Source organism: Pseudochaenichthys georgianus, chromosome 14 (genome assembly GCF_902827115.2).
Source record: "Pseudochaenichthys georgianus chromosome 14, fPseGeo1.2, whole genome shotgun sequence".
In the NCBI taxonomy this organism is placed as follows: Eukaryota; Metazoa; Chordata; class Actinopteri; order Perciformes; family Channichthyidae; genus Pseudochaenichthys; species Pseudochaenichthys georgianus.
The window spans coordinates 5363587-5382177 of NC_047516.1; the positions used below are offsets into that span (position 1 = coordinate 5363587).

The following is an 18591-nucleotide window of genomic DNA, read 5'->3' on the forward strand; positions in this document are numbered from 1 at the left end:
ATGACGAAAAGGAAAAAGGACATCGCTCTGTTTGAGGGGCAAAGGAGTCTGGTGGGATTATTTTCGCCGCCAGCAAAGCGTGTTCCTGTGACGGAAAGTGTGTCAGATTATTCACCCCCGTAGTGAAATGCACCCCTTGACACGGGAACGCGCATTTGAACGTATAGTCCGCTATTCCATGTTGTCTTTTCGATGGTTGGGTTGTCGAATCGAAAATAAATCTACAAAATGGAGACGTTTTTAACCCGGCCGTCAGTTAAAAGAAAAGTGGAAGAGTGATGATGAGTCATACATCTCCCTTGGCTTCACATCGAGCGTGGTAGGAGGGGAGGAACGACCAGCGTGTGTCCTCCGTTTCAAAACCTTAGCAGCAGCAGAGAGCATGAAACACACAATGGGAATGGGATAGTGATGTGATCGTTTGCAACCTGCATGTAGGAATTAATATCATTCATATATTTTCCTTAAAGACATTTTAGGGAAGAAGGCCTACTAGTTTTAATTAGGCCAAATTAATTCAGAGTATCTATTACAGGTAGAGATGTCCCGATCCGATCACGTGATCGGGGATCGGAGCCGATCACGTGATTTTCAAAAGATCGGAATCGGGAGGAAAAAAATCGGGGATCGGGATTTTTTTTTTTTTATAAAATATTTGTATTATTTTATTTAATGTTACAAAACAAAATTGACCATGTTCACGTCTTAAAGTCATCCTGAGGACTTCGTTTTGGTTTAAAATTACACAACATCATGTATGTGTTGCTTCTCTTGGGCTTGTTTTCAGACCTGGTTGCTTATTCCTCTGAAAGCAACAGAGTGGGCGCAGTGTCTAATAGTAGCAGCAAGCTAACGAGAGGCTACGTTCAGCTGGTGACTCGGGAGTCGGGACAGAGAAAATGTCAGGCGTTTGGAAGTATTATAAAATTGAAAGCGAAGGCAGTGTAACAGCCAGATGCAATGTTTGCAAGGCAGAGGTTCCGCGTGGTGGAAAGAACAGAGCTACGTTCAACACGACCAATCTAATACGCCACCTGAGAAACAACACCAACAACAACACGGCGAGTACACAGCGGCCACTCAGGTAACGGCACTGAAACAACCGACACTTTCAGAGGCTTTCAAAAGGAAAGAGAAACTGCCCCAGAACAGTGAAAAGGCCAACACAATAACAGCCAGATAGCTGAACTCATCTCGTTGGATGACCAGCCGTTATCTGTTACCTTTCTCTCTCTTAATGCATTGCATAAAGATCGGATCGGGAAAAATCGGTATCGGCAGATTGTCAAAATCAAATGATCGGAATCAGATCGGGAGCAAAAAAAGGAGATCGGGACATCCCTAATTACAAGCACTTTTGTTCATGCGTAATCCATGATAAAATATAAAATCATAGTTTGTGACTTCTTATTATTAGCAGAGACAATGTAATGTTTTTATAACAATATACAATTAATCCTACAAATATAGATGGGAACCGGGATGGGGGGCCCGAAAATATTTCCAATTACCCAAGGGGGGCCCAACTGAAAACGTTTGGGAACCGCTGTGTTACACCAGTCTATGTGTTAGACTAAAGACTGAGAAATAAATACTGACCCTCCTAGACACAATAACTGTCCTAATGACAGACTAAAAGCATTTAAATGTTGTCTTATCAAAGAGTATGAAGGAGGTGTTGTTCTCTGGGAACACTTGGGAGATTAGCAGCTGATAAGACGAGAGCAGGACGGATTGCATCCTCTCAGTGGGTGCTGGATAACAGGAGGAATTCTGCTGCAGATATTTAAAGACTTCTTTCAACTACTGTGTGGAGACACCTTGAAATAAAGATAATGGTTTATTTTCAGAAGAGCTGATAGCTGTGTGAAGTAATCCCAAAGTGACAAAGATTATGGGTGTAATGAGACGTGTAGCAGCCAGTCGTCCTGCATCGTGTACTGTAAACCGGAGTCTATTAGTTATTGCTTTAGAAAAAACTATATATATGTATTACTGTGTAACATTGTGTTGGTGTGTCATGTAATATCCACTGTCCTTGCATTCCTTGCATGCATTACGGGTGTTTTTGTCTTTTCTTAACCGTGTAGCCGACAGTAGTGCTTAGGAAGTTTAACCAACTGATCAAAATAAATAACCTGCAAAGCGGAAACATTACTGTAGGTACCGGTTAAAGAGGACATACGCTGCTTCTGTTCAGCTTCACATTAGTACTTAGTGTCTCTACTGTGACAAACTGAAATAGTGATCTCCTCTGTGGAGCTAAAAGATATCTTTAGATGATAAATCTTCCAGCCTGTAATCTCAATCCAGGATTTGCTAACAGTCAAGCAACAGGCGCGTTCACACCGCAGTACTTTTCCCACAAAGGTTCATCAGAATTTAGTTCATGAGAACTCTTTAGTTCTCATGAACTAAATACAGATCGCATTCACACCGGAAATTAGTCCCTGGGGGAGGATTAGGCAAATGAAGCCGCTGACGTCACTTCTTCTTCTTCTGCTTTGGGTTTACTGGCAGACCGCAAACCACTTCACGGCGTATACTGCCACCCGAAGTCCCCGGCCGGAAGCAATAGAGTCTGGCTGCAGACGAGATGGGTCTGGCTGCAGACCGCAGCAAGGAGGCGTTTCCTATAGGGGCGGATCGTATAGTGAACGACGGGAGCCGGCTCTCGCCCGCGAACGAGCCGTTTTTTGTTTTGTTTTTGCGGAGGGATCTAGATCGGCATGAAGGCACATTATGCAATGTGCAATGTGGACATTATCCCGCTTATTACACACGGCCACATTCTCAACAAAGTAACGACATGACTCCCAATAATAATTGAAATGCTTTTATGGATTTAGAAAAAGATTTTATTGATTTAAAAAATAGTTTTATGTATTGATTTAAATTGACATGCATCCGCTAAGAAAAGTAGTCCGTTGTTACTGTTTGAACTAACGTAACAACGGCAGGAGCTGCTTCTATAGTGTTTTTGAGGAGCTTTTTGATTACAGATTTGAAAACATCGTTTAAGAGTAGCACAATTCATTATGTCAAACCTTGAAAGATATCCCTGCCCTAATGCCAAAAGTAAGCCAAAAGTAAGCTCTTCTTGGTGAGCCGAGCCAAATGATCCGGCTCACCAAGAAGAGCCGGAATTCCCATCACTAGAACGAATGACTTCTTCTGCGAGGATTTATAAAAGCAGCTGGAATCCCTTAAGTTGCTATTGGATAAAAAAAGTTAGGAAACGCCCCTATACGATCCGCCCCTATACGATCCGCCCCTATACGATCTGCCTCCTTGCTGCGGTCTGCAGCCAGACCCATCTCGCCGGAAGTCCCCGGAGTTGCTTCAGTAGAAGCTGCTGGGAGTCCCAGCAGCTTCTACTGAAGCCTTCCGAGTAAATCCGAGTAAATCGCAAGAACGCCGACACCTCCTCATCTCCACCGCTCCCATGTTTTATTTTGTGTTTGCATACAACACTCTCTGCGTTTCTGCGCTGGGCTAATGCTAATGCGAGGATAATAAAATGGCGGCTTCACAAAAGTTTTTGGGAGTTTTACGGGGCGTGGTTTGCAATCCGCCCAGCCAATCAGACACAGGAACCGTTTTCTCCCACGAAAGTCCCTGCTCTCTAGCAGGGACTGGAAAGGAGATGGGTCTGGCTGCAGACCGCAGCAAGGAGGCGGATCCTATAGGGGCGTTTCCTAACTTTTTTTATCCAATAGCAACTTAAGGGATTCCAGCTGCTTTTATAAATCCTCGCAGAAGAAGTCATTGTTCTAGTGATGGGAATTCCGGCTCTTCTTGGTGAGCCGGATCATTTTGCTCGGCTCACCAAGAAGAGCCGGCTCTTTCGGCTCCCAAAGGGCTCTTCAGTTTACCACATATTATACCTTTTAATTAAATCAAATGTAGCCCTGTTTTGACTAATGATTTATATGTGTACACATATATCACTTAAATTATTCAAGACATCCTTTGTACTAAAGTATTCAAAAGTAAAAATTACATGTTTAAAAATTATTTGCTGTGGCCAATTGTTTTCATTGCATTTACAGACCCGTGTAACTCTCTGATACCACCCAATTCATGCATTGACTTGCTTGTAGAACCACGCTACACAAAACAGATGGCAACACCTATAAAAACTATTTAAAAAAGGGGCTACTGTATCAACCTATATAAAGTATATAAATATAGTTTTTCTCCCTGCAGGAGAGGGGAGCGTGCTTTGAGATCAACTGCTAGGCTGCAGCGGGGAGAAGAGGGGGACAAAAAGAGATCTCCGTCCTCCGTGTTTTATTCTTATAGAAGTAAGAAGAGAAGTAATGGGGCAGAAACCCTCCTTTTTACGCATCGGTCCAGACATAGACATCATAGCTACGGCGACACATATTCAGTTGCCAGTTACTTTTGGCATTAGGGCAGGGATATCTTTCAAGGTTTGACATAATGAATTGTGCTACTTTTAAAGCAAGCAACGATGTTTTCAAATCTGTAATCAAAAAGCTCCTCAAAAACACTATAGAAGCAGTTCCTGCCGTTGTTACGTTAGTTCAAACAGTAACAACGGACTACTTTTCTTAGCGGATGCATGTCAATTTAAATCAATACATACAACTATTTTTTAAATCAATAAAAAAACGGCTCGTTCGCGGGCGAGAGCCGGCTCCCGTCGTTCACTATAGGAAACGCCCCTATAGGAAACGCCTCCTTGCTGCAGACCGCAGCAAGGAGGCGGATCGTATAGGGGTGGATCGTATAGGGGCGGAGGATAATAAAATGGCGGCTTCACAAAAGTTTTTGGGAGTTTTACGGGGCGTGGTTTGCAATCCGCCCAGCCAATCAGACAGAGGAACCTTTTTCTCCCACGAAAGTCCCTGCTCTCTAGCAGGGACTGAAAAGGGGGTAAAAAAGGTTCTCATGAACTAATTTAGTTCCTGGGACTTTTTGGTGTGAACGCAACTAAATCGTAGTTCTCAGGAACCTTTGTGGGAAAAGTACTTGGTGTGAACGCGCCTAATATGTCCTTCCTTTGTAGAGTCATGAACATCAAATGCATTTTTTCTGAAGCATTAAAAGGTTTAAAAAGTTCCCAAAATGTCTGTGTCATTTTCAAAGTGTCCTGGCACCACGGTAAAAGGAGACATCATTGTTTCACGCATTGCATTAGCTGCTGGGATACATGTCTGCTGGCTGATTTCTTAACATGTTCTGTTATGTCTCACTGCAGAGTGAGCAACCAAAGGAAAACACGCAGCAATCTACTTGAGCCTCAAATGCCAAAAATACCAGACAATTCCTCTGGGATGATAACGGCAATCGGCTCCAGAGGGTTGGAGATGGAGACGAAAGCAAAGAGGAAGGAGCTACAACTCCACGAAATCTACAAAGATATCGTTTAAAACAACATGCCGGAATAATAATAATAATAATAATTGATTGAAACAGCGCTGTGAGACTGCAGTAGTCAAAGACCATTTAAAGTTTGGGTGCTACAAAAGTAGAGCTTGTTATAAAGTGCAAGAAAATGCAAAATAAACTAAATACATGTTCGGTTAAAGAAGCTAAAAAGGGAAAGAAGACTTAATACAAATGGAAACTCAGTTTTTGTTTTAACTACATTTAAAATATGTTGACCACTTTCCTCTTGACTTTACATTTTTTTTAATTTCCTGCAAGTTATACATTAAGTTTCATGCAAATCTCGCCAGTGTTTTTCAACGGAAAGACAAACAAAACATATTAAGCAATCAGTCATGCCAACATGAATTACACTGTAATCTGAGTTTTTCCATTTTAAATGTATTGTAATATTATATTTTAACTGTCCCATGTATTATTTGATTGACCTGTACTTAAAGGTCACCTATCATGCTATTTTTAAGCATTAGCATAGGTCTCAGATATATAAAAAATATATAAAAAACATGTCTATGAAGTGTTTTGCTCAAAATACCAAACAGATCAGCCATTCTAGCCATGCCTCACATCCCTCTATTTCACTTCCTGTTCAAAAGTGCTGATTTTGGGTATAAAGCTTTGAAGAGGAGGGGTCTGAGCTCATGCGGGACCCGGCAGCTACTGTCTAAACTAGATGCTGCCGTGATGAAACGCCATATCATGGATTATCAAGGATCTGAAACAGTCTGGAGCTCAAAGGCTTTCTCTCTTGCCGGTTACACCACAAGGTGAGTTCCTTTCTACTTCCTGCTTCTTCACACACATGCTCTCCAGTACAGGTTAGCTCTGAGTGTTAGCGATGCTAATGTAAACACCGACCATATTACATCCAAAACAGTCAGCATTGTTTCTGATAGCAACGTTTCTGATTGGGCCGTGGGTCCACATTTCAGATATTACGTCATATCGGACGCAAATCTGGATCAGCTCCGTTGTTCCCCGTTTTTAGAGATTTGGGTACGGAGGAAAAGAGAGAGGGTTTTATTTTCTGACGCTGCGTGAGTTCCCCGACACACCGGGGACACATGTTGATGTATAAAATACATAAAGTGCATTTTGCATGATAGGTCCCCTTTAAATCATGTTTTATAATTGTTTGTGTGATAGAGATTATGCAATATTTTAGTGTTTGTTGATTGTTGTGTACCTGCCTAAAGAAATGAGCTATTAGCTTAAATCTGGCATAATGTATCTCTTCTCTTTTCTGAGATTAATGTATGTGTATGCTTGGTCCTTGTTGAAATAAATACATAAACAGACAGACATTCAAACCGAGCCAAAAACACAGCAGAGGCTTTGAGCAAAACTAAATAAAGTTAGTTTTTAAAGTAAAGTTAACCTACACTAACTGTAGAGGATGGGAGGAGTTATATTTCACTGTATCGGTGTCCGTCCTGCACTGATGTGTCGCCGAGGGGCTCGGGGGTCTGAGGGCCCGACAGACATTGTTTAACAGTGATGTCACCACTTCCCGTCAGAGCGAGGGGTCGGGGGGGGGGGGGGCTGTTGGCGGGCTGGGAAACACACAGATCAGCAGAACTGTGTGTGTGTGTGACAAAGAGCAAAAAGAGCCTGTCTACGGTCCGCTGGCATCCAGTTTGATCACACGCAATCTGAGCATCACCCGAACACCTAGCTATCTCACTTTATAGCGATGGTGAGGGTCTGCGTGTAACAGTTAGACTATCATCAATGTTGTGCAAAATCAAATGTCCTCTATTTCCCCTATATCCTGGATTTATGTGACTGTAATGTGTATTTTTAAGCAAGAAAAAACAACAACTTTCAAAACAATAACATTGCGGACCCCCTGCAGTTACCCTTAAGACCCCATAACCCCGCACACTGTACATATTCCATTCCCTACACACTTAATGTAAAGAATACCCTGCTTTAAATTGTTTTAACTGAAAATTGGCACTTCAATAGTGTTTTATTGTCTGAGTTTATCGATTTGTTATCTTCACGGCCTACTGTATATTTTAATTCTATTTTGAGATGTTTAAATTCTAGAATTATTCATTTCTACTCTTTAATTTCTACTCATGTGCAATGCCTTTTTTTGTTGTCGCAAAAAATTCCCCATTTGGGATCAATAAAGTAAATATTATCTTATCTTATAACGGACCCCCTGTTGAAGACCGATGCTATCGATCCATCTATCTCCCGATCCTCAACACGTTGAAGTCCAGCAGAGGAATACGTCTAAAGGTCACCAGGTGCACGTTCCACCAAATGTGCAACGTGGGAGAAAAACCCAGCCGATGCATTTTTCACATGCTTCACTTATCAAAACAAACGCCACACTGAAACCCCATGCATGCACACACAACAGCTCCTACAATAATCTGCAACTCAACATTATTTAGGAAACAGGGTGATGATACAACGATGTATGACTCAATCTGAAAGAGACTGTGACTCATAGAAAGTCCTTATTAAGTAGTTATTGGTATACATTAAGTCGTTATAAATGATATCAAGATGTTGATGCAGTATAAGGCTTTAAACATGGAGCATATTTTCTGGAATAATCTAAAATCATGTGATCGCAAAAATAAATAGTGTTTGTAATAGATAGCAGGCAGTATTCAATTTGCCCTTTGTTATTAGACTTATGTCTCACTGCTTGTGTTTGCGTCACCATTTCCCATTGAATCTAAATCTATAATCACTGGGACATGTCTCCATTATTTAATGTTCAAAAAGCTCTTTATTCTTCTCATACTGCCTGTGCATATCAGAATGTAGTGTCTCTACTTTAAAGAGTCCTCTCCTGCTGATGTTCAGGTGTATATCAGTATGTAGTGTCTCTACTTTAAAGAGTCCTCTCCTGCTGATGTTCAGGTGTATATCAGTATGTAGTGTCTCTACTTTAAAGAGTCCTCTCCTGCTGATGTTCAGGTGCATATCAGAATGTAGTATCTCTACTTTAAAGAGTCCTCTCCTGCTGATGTTCAGGTGTATATCAGTATGTAGTGTCTCTACTTTAAAGAGTCCTCTCCTGCTGATGTTCAGGTGTTTATCAGTATGTAGTGTCTCTACTTTAAAGAGTCCTCTCCTGCTGATGTTCAGGTGTATATCAGAATGTAGTGTCTGTACTTTAAAGAGTCCTCTCCTGCTGATGTTCAGGTGTATATCAGAATGTAGTGTCTGTACTTTAAAGAGTCCTCTCCTGCTGATGTTCAGGTGTATATCAGTATGTAGTGTCTCTACTTTAAAGAGTCCTCTCCTGCTGATGTTCAGGTGTATATCAGAATGTAGTGTCTGTACTTTAAAGAGTCCTCTCCTGCTGATGTTCAGGTGTATATCAGTATGTAGTGTCTCTACTTTAAAGAGTCCTCTCCTGCTGATGTTCAGGTGTATATCAGTATGTAGTGTCTCTACTTTAAAGAGTCCTCTCCTGCTGATGTTCAGGTGTATATCAGTATGTAGTGTCTCTACTTTAAAGAGTCCTCTCCTGCTGATGTTCAGGTGTATATCAGTATGTAGTGTCTCTACTTTAAAGAGTCCTCTCCTGCTGATGTTCAGGTGTATATCAGTATGTAGTGTCTCTACTTTAAAGAGTCCTCTCCTGCTGATGTTCAGGTGCATATCAGAATGTAGTATCTCTACTTTAAAGAGTCCTCTCCTGCTGATGTTCAGGTGTATATCAGTATTTAGTGTCCTCTACTTTAAAGAGTCCTCTCCTGCTGATGTTCAGGTGTATATCAGTATGTAGTGTCTCTACTTTAAAGAGTCCTCTCCTGCTGATGTTCAGGTGTATATCAGTATGTAGTGTCTCTACTTTAAAGAGTCCTCTCCTGCTGATGTTCAGGTGTATATCAGTATGTAGTGTCTCTACTTTAAAGAGTCCTCTCCTGCTGATGTTCAGGTGTATATCAGTATGTAGTGTCTCTACTTTAAAGAGTCCTCTCCTGCTGATGTTCAGGTGCATATCAGAATGTAGTATCTCTACTTTAAAGAGTCCTCTCCTGCTGATGTTCAGGTGTATATCAGTATTTAGTGTCTCTACTTTAAAGAGTCCTCTCCTGCTGATGTTCAGGTGTATATCAGTATGTAGTGTCTCTACTTTAAAGAGTCCTCTCCTGCTGATGTTCAGGTGTATATCAGTATGTAGTGTCTCTACTTTAAAGAGTCCTCTCCTGCTGATGTTCAGGTGCATATCAGAATGTAGTATCTCTACTTTAAAGAGTCCTCTCCTGCTGATGTTCAGGTGTATATCAGTATTTAGTGTCTCTACTTTAAAGAGTCCTCTCCTGCTGATGTTCAGGTGTATATCAGTATGTAGTGTCTCTACTTTAAAGAGTCCTCTTCTGCTGATGTTCAGGTGTATATCAGTATGTAGTGTCTCTACTTTAAAGAGTCCTCTCCTGCTGATGTTCAGGTGTATATCAGTATGTAGTGTCTCTACTTTAAAGAGTCCTCTCCTGCTGATGTTCAGGTGTATATCAGTATGTAGTGTCTCTACTTTAAAGAGTCCTCTCCTGCTGATGTTCAGGTGTATATCAGTGTGTAGTGTCTCTACTTTAAAGAGTCCTCTCCTGCTGATGTTCAGGTGTATATCAGTGTGTAGTGTCTCTACATGTCTCCATGCTTTAATGTTCAAAAAGCTCTTTATTCTTCTCATACTGCCTGTGCTGCAGCACCTCTTTTCACCCTCTGTCTGAAACCAGAGCCCAGTCTGCTCTGATTGGTTAGCTGGCCGGCTCTCTAATATTCCATGTCATATATATATATATATATATATATATTGGTATATATTGGTATATAATATATACATGTATATTTTCTATTTTCTATTTTCTTTTCTTTCTATTCTTGTTTATTTCTAGTTTTTTTTTATTGTAAAATGCCTTGTCTTTTGCTCCAACAAAAACAATTTCCCAAATTGGGATCAATAAAGTACCATCTTATCTTATCTTATCTTATTACGTAGTGATGCCACTATGTTCTGGAAGTAAACGAAGGAGTCCAATGGAGGTGGAACTTTGGGATTGTAGCCTTTGCAGACCATTTACATGCACTAAAACGTATAAACACACTACAGGAAAGCGAAAAAGCAGCCTCTTCAAGAGCAAATCAAGTTTCTTCCTCAAAATCTTAGTGGAGTAGAAGTATAAAGTAGAATTTTGCATCATATGATAACGCATTACATGCTCCGCCCTCCCTCATAAAACAGGATATAACAGCCATAAGCCATGTCATAATACAGCTAACAAATATAACCTGAGCTGCTAAGAGCCGTGTGTTTATCTGTGAAATCCATCTCAGGGTACTTTTTCCCTTCAAGTCCCTTCTGTGGCGTGTGTCATGCTTTCCATTTCCACCGCCTGTTTAACTGAATGGTCTTTCTGTGGGATTTGTGATGGAAACATTTAAAAAAACGATACGAAAAAGAGGCCCAGTCAGTCTGGTTAAAAAGCAGAGGAACAGCTCAGTTTCTCTTCAGGCTGAAGGTCAAGAAATCATCTGACTTGGTTTGACTTTTCCGAGGCAGTCATGTGTGCCTTTGTTTTGGCATTTCCTCAGAGGAAACTCCTGATTACTCAGTGTAAAAATACACAAGTGGGGGGTGGAATCCGAATAGCTCAAAGTCAACCATTAACGTTAAGAAAACTATTCACCTCATATGATTCCTAAAGAAGACTTTCAACCAACTAAAGAGCTGCAGATCTTTATCAGTGACGTATTTCTCTGCCATAAAACAGGCAAAAAATGCCCAAATTCTATACAAAAGCCTGTGGGTTTTTTCTGTGATCAATGAAAAGACAAATCATTTGATCATATAATCAATACTGACATGCACAGGTTAATGTGACATTTAACTCTGTCCACAGTTCTGCATCCTGGTGCAACAACATGCCGTCAGTGTGCTGACCATCACATATAACATAATGTGAAAGTGAAACATACAGGTGTCTTGTAATGGTCAGCTGAACCCCCTCTGTGGGACTGTTTCACTGTATACATAAAGACTAAAGGAACACGTTTACACACAGATAATTCAATCAGTTCACCTTCAATCAAGCCACACACAGAGGAAGCTTTCTCAGACTCAGTGTGTGCACTTATCATGCATGTAATATGTTATTTGAACAGAAACATAATATGTAGAAAACCTCTATCATGTTAAGGGCCACAAATACATATGTCCATCTAATCTATCTATCTATCTATCTATCGATCTAATGTCCATCTAATCCATCTATCTATCTATCTATCTATCTATCTATCTATCTATCGATCTAATCTTCTAGTAAAATGAACCATGATGGCTGGGAACAAGGTGCTTGTCGACAACAGGAAAAGGAGACAACTCACTGAGCCCACTTTTAGTTTTGAATGGGAACCCTGTTACAAACTCCATTGAGAAATGTGCATATTTTAAATTTCTCCAGGTTTAACACCTTATTAATGGAAGTTAGAAGATACATGAAGAGTTAATCTGTAATATAAACCCCTTATATTCAGTTCGGCGTGCAAACAGTCGATGAAAAACAATTACATTAGGTCAAACTGAACGTTTTCATTATATTCCCTTATCCTTACGAATCCCAGAAGCTGCCCTCTAGCACTAAAATGTGACGATAAAAGAAAAACTAATTTATACTTTGTAGAAAAACACAGCTTTTTTGTTTGATCTTTTGAATGCCGAATTTACCAAAATAGGCAACAAAATGGTAAAATCTTATTTATTCAATTCTGGCGGGATGCATGTTTCCACAAGGTAAGATAACCTTACATTCTGAGTTTGTTTCAATGGGGTTTGGCGTGGTGCAATTGGGTGTGTTCCCATGCGTACACCCATTCAAAAAACTCTTTCAGATTCAGAAATCGTGAGAAAGTATGATGTGTTCAAAATGCATCCTGGAAAATAACGAGTTCATGGTAGGAAAATAGCATTTAACCTACCTGTCAGTGAGTGTTGACTGTGTGCCACTCATTGGGGCTTCCCTTTCCGACGACTTCACCCAAATAGCATTTTCTGGCTGTTATTTATTAAAACATGTTTATTTTGTCTCCTCGGTGTCCGTCCATTTCCAGAAACTTCGACGAGGTGTAATTTCCAGCATATGGAAACAACAAAATCCCGTTATCCTAATTTCATTGAAGGAAAATCCCAATGCAAAGCGAAAGAGGTCATATATTATTCCCAGAAGTCCACAAAGTTGCTAGAAATAAAGAAAGTAGCAACTTTTTCCTTAGGGGTGTGAATGGGTTTCATTAGACAGCTGCATCGATAAAGACATCTGGAAGAGACACTTTTTTCAATGTTTTCCAAACTTTATCTCCAAGTTGTGCACATCTCTATTGCTCCTTGTGAAATACTTCCATGGTGATGACACTGCAGACTATTCCTGATTCCCGGGAAAGATTGCGACAAACTTTGGCTGCTAAATCCAAAATGAAGTTCCAGAGTCCACAGAGTTTTTGAAGCATCCTCCTCCTCCAGGTTTGTTAATCCTCACCTAATTCGTAAGAGAGTCTGAGTTTTTTGTGTTGCTACAAAGTGTGATGCAAATGGAAAAAGGAAATGCTTTGTGCCCCCTCCCCAAAAAGAGAGTCAAAAAAGAGGAGAAAAAACCCACCTTCCATCCCGATGCGTTCAGGAGCTCCTCGTACTTTGCGAAACTATGAGATTTAAAAAGCGATTTTGTGGTTTTACTTTACTTTAAATCACAGATAAACATTGTACGTACATTTGTTAAGCACAGTTTCAAGGTGCTTGTACTTTGTTTGAGTATTTTATTGTTATGCTACTTGTTCTTCACGATATTGCAATGGGAGATATTGTACTTTTTAGTCCCTTACATTTGTTACAGCTACTTTGCAGAGTCTATTATACCTACTACTAAATCATGATATGTTCACCTGTTAGACCTTCCAGCAGTATAACTGTTATTAACCCCACCATCTGAAGTGATTAATGTATAGACAATTATAATGCAAACATGTCTTTTTAGCCTATATAAACCAGTGGGACATAATGCAAATTGAGTATATTACTCTTGGTATTTCATTATAACTTGGGATTGTCATGTGTTTACATATAAAGTACAACATATACTGACTAGTGACACCCTCACAGGTGTAAACAATGTGAAGCATGTGTGATGTATATCGGTGTATACTGTAGGCCTATGTAGTGTAAACAAATGTATCCGAATTATTTCGAAAAACACTTTAATGCATGAATTGAGATTTCTCTGCATCTTAATGTTAATATTTAAACGAAACATGTTTAATATTCTTAATAAGCGTATTTATAAAGTCATGATGTTTAAACACTCCGGTACAGTAGGTGGCGCTATACACCCTTACCGTTGGATTTTACTCCGCCAGTAAATACCATCGAAGAAGAAATTCATCCACCCACAGGCCAGCGGCTGAAAACAACGTAAACAAAGCAACATATTTGGCTAAATCAGGACATTTAATCCGTTTAGCTCTTGTTTTATTGTCTCAATATATTGCAGAATAACTGCTCGATGTTGTAATTTAGCTAAAAGTCTCATTATCAGTCATGTTTGTTTGGATTTCGGGATTATAAAGGCCTTGAAGTCGTTCTGCTAACGGAAGGTAAGCTAACATGCTGACATCCATTGCAACGGTTTTCATAGCGCGTCAAAAACTGAAATTAAATGCCAATATCTTCCACCGTTTTCTGTGAAAATTTGACAAACGTATTGGGCATCATTGTATATTTGTGCATGAGACAATTTGATGATAGTGTAGAGCCAGTATGTGTCCCGTTTTCTGTTGTGTTGACATCATTTGACCCATAATATGAGCAGCTAACTGCTTCTTTGTCTGCTACATGGAGGAAACTGGTGAAAATAATAATTCTTAATTATCAACCCCTCTCCATTTTGTTAATAAATTCCTTTCTCAGCTGCATTTAACTTAAATATAATCTCAGTTTGTGTGTGTTTGGCCTGTGTTGCTGGATGCCCTGAGGTGGGCGGTGCTGCTCAGTGTAAACAGTTAGACAGCTAAGACTTTAATGCAATAAATGGAGACTTGTGAGTTATATTGTCCCTTTTTATGTGGCTATTATTTATTTATAAGATACTTGAAGATATTTCACCACTTAAGAAATAGTCTTGTTACACAGAGCAATTTAAGTCTGCAACGGATGAAACCGTATCTTTAAACATGTAATTAAAATGCACAAAGGAACCGTCTCAAAATGTTGCTCACACTGAGCTAATTTCACACAAGATTCAGTAATTGTAAACGAAAGATAATTAACTTATCAGTCAGACTTTTGTTTTAAAGTTAAACGCCCAAAAGTAATTATTAAGGTCATATTTCTTTAGCCACATCTGCACAGGAGCAGTGTTTTTCTTAACTCATTTCATAAATGTCCAATACTCTAAAATCATACTTTACATAACCCTACATAATGATGTTCAATAGCTGTCTGCAGTGTTTCCGCCAGACCAGGGCTGAGAGCGCGTCCACCCCGAGAGCGGGAGGGGGCGGTGGGTGACGTTGAATTTTGAATTGAGCCATCCCTTATAGATACTATCTCTTTACGTATGCACACACACACACCATTTTGAATTGCGCCATCCCTTGTACTATCTCTTTACGTCTCCCTGCCGACAGGGACACCCCTCCTGGCACGGTCCTTGGAAGATGCGGCGGTGTTTTGTTTTTTCCCGTTGCAGGCACACGCTTTGCTGGCGGCGAAAAGAATCCCACCAGACTCCTTTGCCCCTCCAACAGAGGGATGTCCTTGTCCTTTTTCCTTTCCGTCATTTCAAGCGATAAAAACTCTCGATCTTCTTTCAAATTATAAATTTTTTTGGGCGCCCTCGGCTCGAGTTCAGGCCGTTCCGAGCTGAATAAGGGCGTCAAATTACGGCAAGACGCCCCCCCTGGCGGAAGCGCTGGCTGTCTGTCTCTTATCCTTGGTTATATGCTATGGTTATTATAAAGGTTATCTAATCACGTTTTATTTTGTATTTACTCTCCTCTTAGCCCATGATTCAGCTGGAGAAGCCGGTGCTGACTGGGACCATGCCGGTGGTGTGGCCCACCATCCTGGACCTGGGCAGGGACGAGTGCAAGAGAATTCTCCGTAAACTCGGTAAGGTCATGCCATACAGAAGAAAAACTAGAGCGCTCTCACTGTGAAAAGGCAGTGCGCACACACACACACACACACACACACACACACACACACACACACACACACACACACACACACACACACACACCACACACACACACACACACACACTCTCTCTCTCTCTCTCTCGCTCTCTCTCTCTCTCTCTCTCTCTCTCTCTCTCTCTCTCTCTCTCTCTCTCTCTCTCTCTCTCTCTCTCTCTCTCTCTCACACACACACACTCAAAAATATATATATATACAAATCTTAACATATCTCGTGAAAAATCAAAGCTTATACATACTTGTTTAGTACTGCCTTCCCAGATTTAATCTGATTCTAGTTTTTATTCCATTTATTCTGCTGTTTTTTGTGTTTGCTTATTTGTGTTTTAGTATTTTTATTCTTCGTATAGCTGTGTTTTATGTGTTTCTATTTTAGGTTCTATATTCTTTGCTTTTTATGTGCATCCCCTTTGAAGCTTTGTTTTGATACAAGCTAAAATATTATATTTGTTTCGAAGATGCCTGAGAAAAATGTTTTATCAGGCCAAGAAATACATATTTGAGTTATTTGTGTCCCCAGAGCTGGAGGCGTATGCCGGGGTGATCAGCGCCCTGCGAGCCCAGGGAGACCTGACCAAGGACAAGAAGGATCTGCTGGGAGAACTCACTAAAATCCTCGGGTAATTGTTTCAAAAACATAATAAAACTTGATAAATGTGAGAAAAAAACGTTGCTTTATTTAAAATGTGCTGCACCGTTTTCCCAGTATCTCCACAGAGCGCCATCGTGCAGAAGTCCGCAGAGCTGTCAACGATGAGCGCCTCACCACCATCGCATATCAGTACGTGTATAACTTTAATTTGAAAATGAATTATAAACATATACAGTGCTTTAAAATATTTACCTGTTTGTCACATTTTTGTGCTTTTAAATGAGTTTATTTTGACAAATGTGAACAAAATTCCGCTTCTCTCACTCACAGCTGCAAACTGTCAATTATATTTCTAAAAAGCCAATATCTGCTTTATTAATGTTGCACGATCTCTTTCCAGCATGTCGGGTCCTAACAGCTCGTCTGAGTGGTCGATCGAAGGACGTCGCCTCGTTCCCCTGATGCCGCGGCTCGTCCCACAGACAGCCTTTACCGTGACCGCTAACGCAGTAGCCAGCGCCTCAGCCAATCAGAACGCCTCCTTTCTGATGCCAGCGGAAACAGGAAACAAAGAAGGTGGGCCAGCATCACTTTTGTAATCAAAGAAACATGTTTTAAATCAGATCAGCTTGCACCACATTAACCGTTGTATTTCATTCCTGCAGTGGTCGTATGTTACTCCTACACGAGCACCACGGGCACCTCCACCAGCGCCATAGCGAGCAGCGGAGCCATCGGAGCGGCGGTGAAATCTCCCAGACCCCCGAGCCCCTCCTCCAACGTGGTGGTGCTGCCCAGCGGGAGCACGGTCTACGTCAAGAGTGAGATTTGTCTGCTATTTGGTTATTTATCTAGCTTAAGTCTTATGACAACATTTTTATTTATTCGACCTCATCCTGTTCTTTCTTTCTACATTTTTACTTTTTAATTGAAAACTGACATTTGAGTCTTTTTCAGTCATCAATTCATTTTGAATCGGTCAGAAAATCCCCATAATATCACCTTGTTTCTTTAAGAAAAAGCCAGTCTCAAATGTTTTGTCTCCTTTTCCTCCCAAAACATTTTTCGACTGCATTTTATTTTGTAGGTTTTCCATTCAGCCTAAAGGGGGCGCTACAAGCGTATTTACTGTTTTCCATGGTATTGTGGTGTCAGGAACAAACACCACAGACCTAATTCCTCGACGGAAACACATCTTTATTCGAGTGTTTCCCGAAGAACAAAATACTGGCTGAGATTTAATCTTCAAAATAAATTAAATAATACAATTTGACAATGTTTCAATCTGTGCCAATGTAGGAATGCATGTTAACCCTTATGTTGTGTTCGGGTCTCACCTGACCCGTTTCAAGTTAAAAATATATAATATCTACGCTCTAGTGTTTTGTATCGGAACGAGGCTTCATGATATCCTCCACAACAGCTATATAAACTCTACAAAACAGATTTTGACCATTTTAGCCAAGTCTGAAGGTCTCCAAAAAATAAAGGTATAATTTGGTGTTGGGGTCTGGGGAGACACAGCAGAATTGTTGTGGGTGACTCGAGGTCAAATTTGGCCCAATCAAGATCCATCTTTGACTTTAGACACCCCTCCCCCACCCCTTCATCCACTGTAACAATAATTGTTGGCAACATGCACCTGGTCTCCCCTCCCTCTGCCCCCCTCCCCCCACGGGAACTCGGCCTTTCTCAAAGAATATGTGCACTAACACTTGAACCTGAATATGTGTTTTGGACCATAGCATTAAATTACAACAGGATTGTGCGGTTATGAATGCGTTATAAGTTAGTTATGATGTAGTTCAAACAATATTGGATGATAGTCATTGTTTGTGTGTGTTTTGGACTGAGAGACACCATGAACGGTAACAGCTTTCGAACACAACACAAGGGTTAAACAGCAGTGTATTAAAATTCAAAACAAGGCTTTGACATGATTCCCCCTATTTCTTCTGATATTTTAATGGCGAGACAATTAATTAAGAAAATAATCAGCAGAGGAATCAATAATCGCACGAAAGAAATGCGTACTTCCTAGATGTAACCTCCTCCCGTTTCCCTCCCAGGTGTGAGTTGTTCGGACGAAGAAGAGAAGCCTCGAAAGCGCCGGCGGACCAACTCGTCCAGCTCGTCTCCGGTGATGCTGAAGGAAGTGTCCAAAATGTCCCCCCCGGTGTCCAAGAGCATCACGGTGCCGGTGAGCGGCAGCCCCAAGATGAGCAACATCATGCAGAGCATCGCCAACTCGCTGCCCCCCCACCTGTCCCCCGTCAAGATCACCTTCACCAAGCCCACCATCCAGACCACCAACACCACCACGCAGAAGGTGGGGAACCTTTGTGTTTACTTATGTT

The 18591-nt window shown here is 40.8% G+C and overlaps 2 protein-coding genes across 7 annotated transcripts in view; one reads left to right on the forward strand and one right to left on the reverse strand.

Annotated features, from left to right (window-relative positions):
• Positions 1–13001, reverse strand: part of arhgef12b (Rho guanine nucleotide exchange factor (GEF) 12b) — a 68586-nt gene extending 55585 nt beyond the window's left edge. For both annotated transcript variants that reach the window (XM_034098571.2, XM_034098572.2), the window contains exon 1: positions 12373–13001. In XM_034098571.2, the coding sequence (XP_033954462.1) occupies positions 12373–12404 (32 nt within the window). In that variant the 5' untranslated portion in view covers positions 12405–13001. The remainder of the gene's footprint in view (positions 1–12372) is intronic.
• Positions 13002–13828: 827 nt separating this feature from the next.
• Positions 13829–18591, forward strand: part of emsy (EMSY transcriptional repressor, BRCA2 interacting) — a 32076-nt gene continuing 27313 nt past the window's right edge. For all 5 annotated transcript variants that reach the window (XM_034099115.1, XM_071205397.1, XM_071205400.1 and 2 more), the window contains exons 1-7: positions 13829–14040; positions 15448–15556; positions 16163–16262; positions 16349–16423; positions 16635–16810; positions 16900–17055; positions 18304–18563. In XM_034099115.1, the coding sequence (XP_033955006.1) occupies positions 15451–15556; positions 16163–16262; positions 16349–16423; positions 16635–16810; positions 16900–17055; positions 18304–18563 (873 nt within the window). In that variant the 5' untranslated portion in view covers positions 13829–14040; positions 15448–15450. The remainder of the gene's footprint in view (positions 14041–15447; positions 15557–16162; positions 16263–16348; positions 16424–16634; positions 16811–16899; positions 17056–18303; positions 18564–18591) is intronic.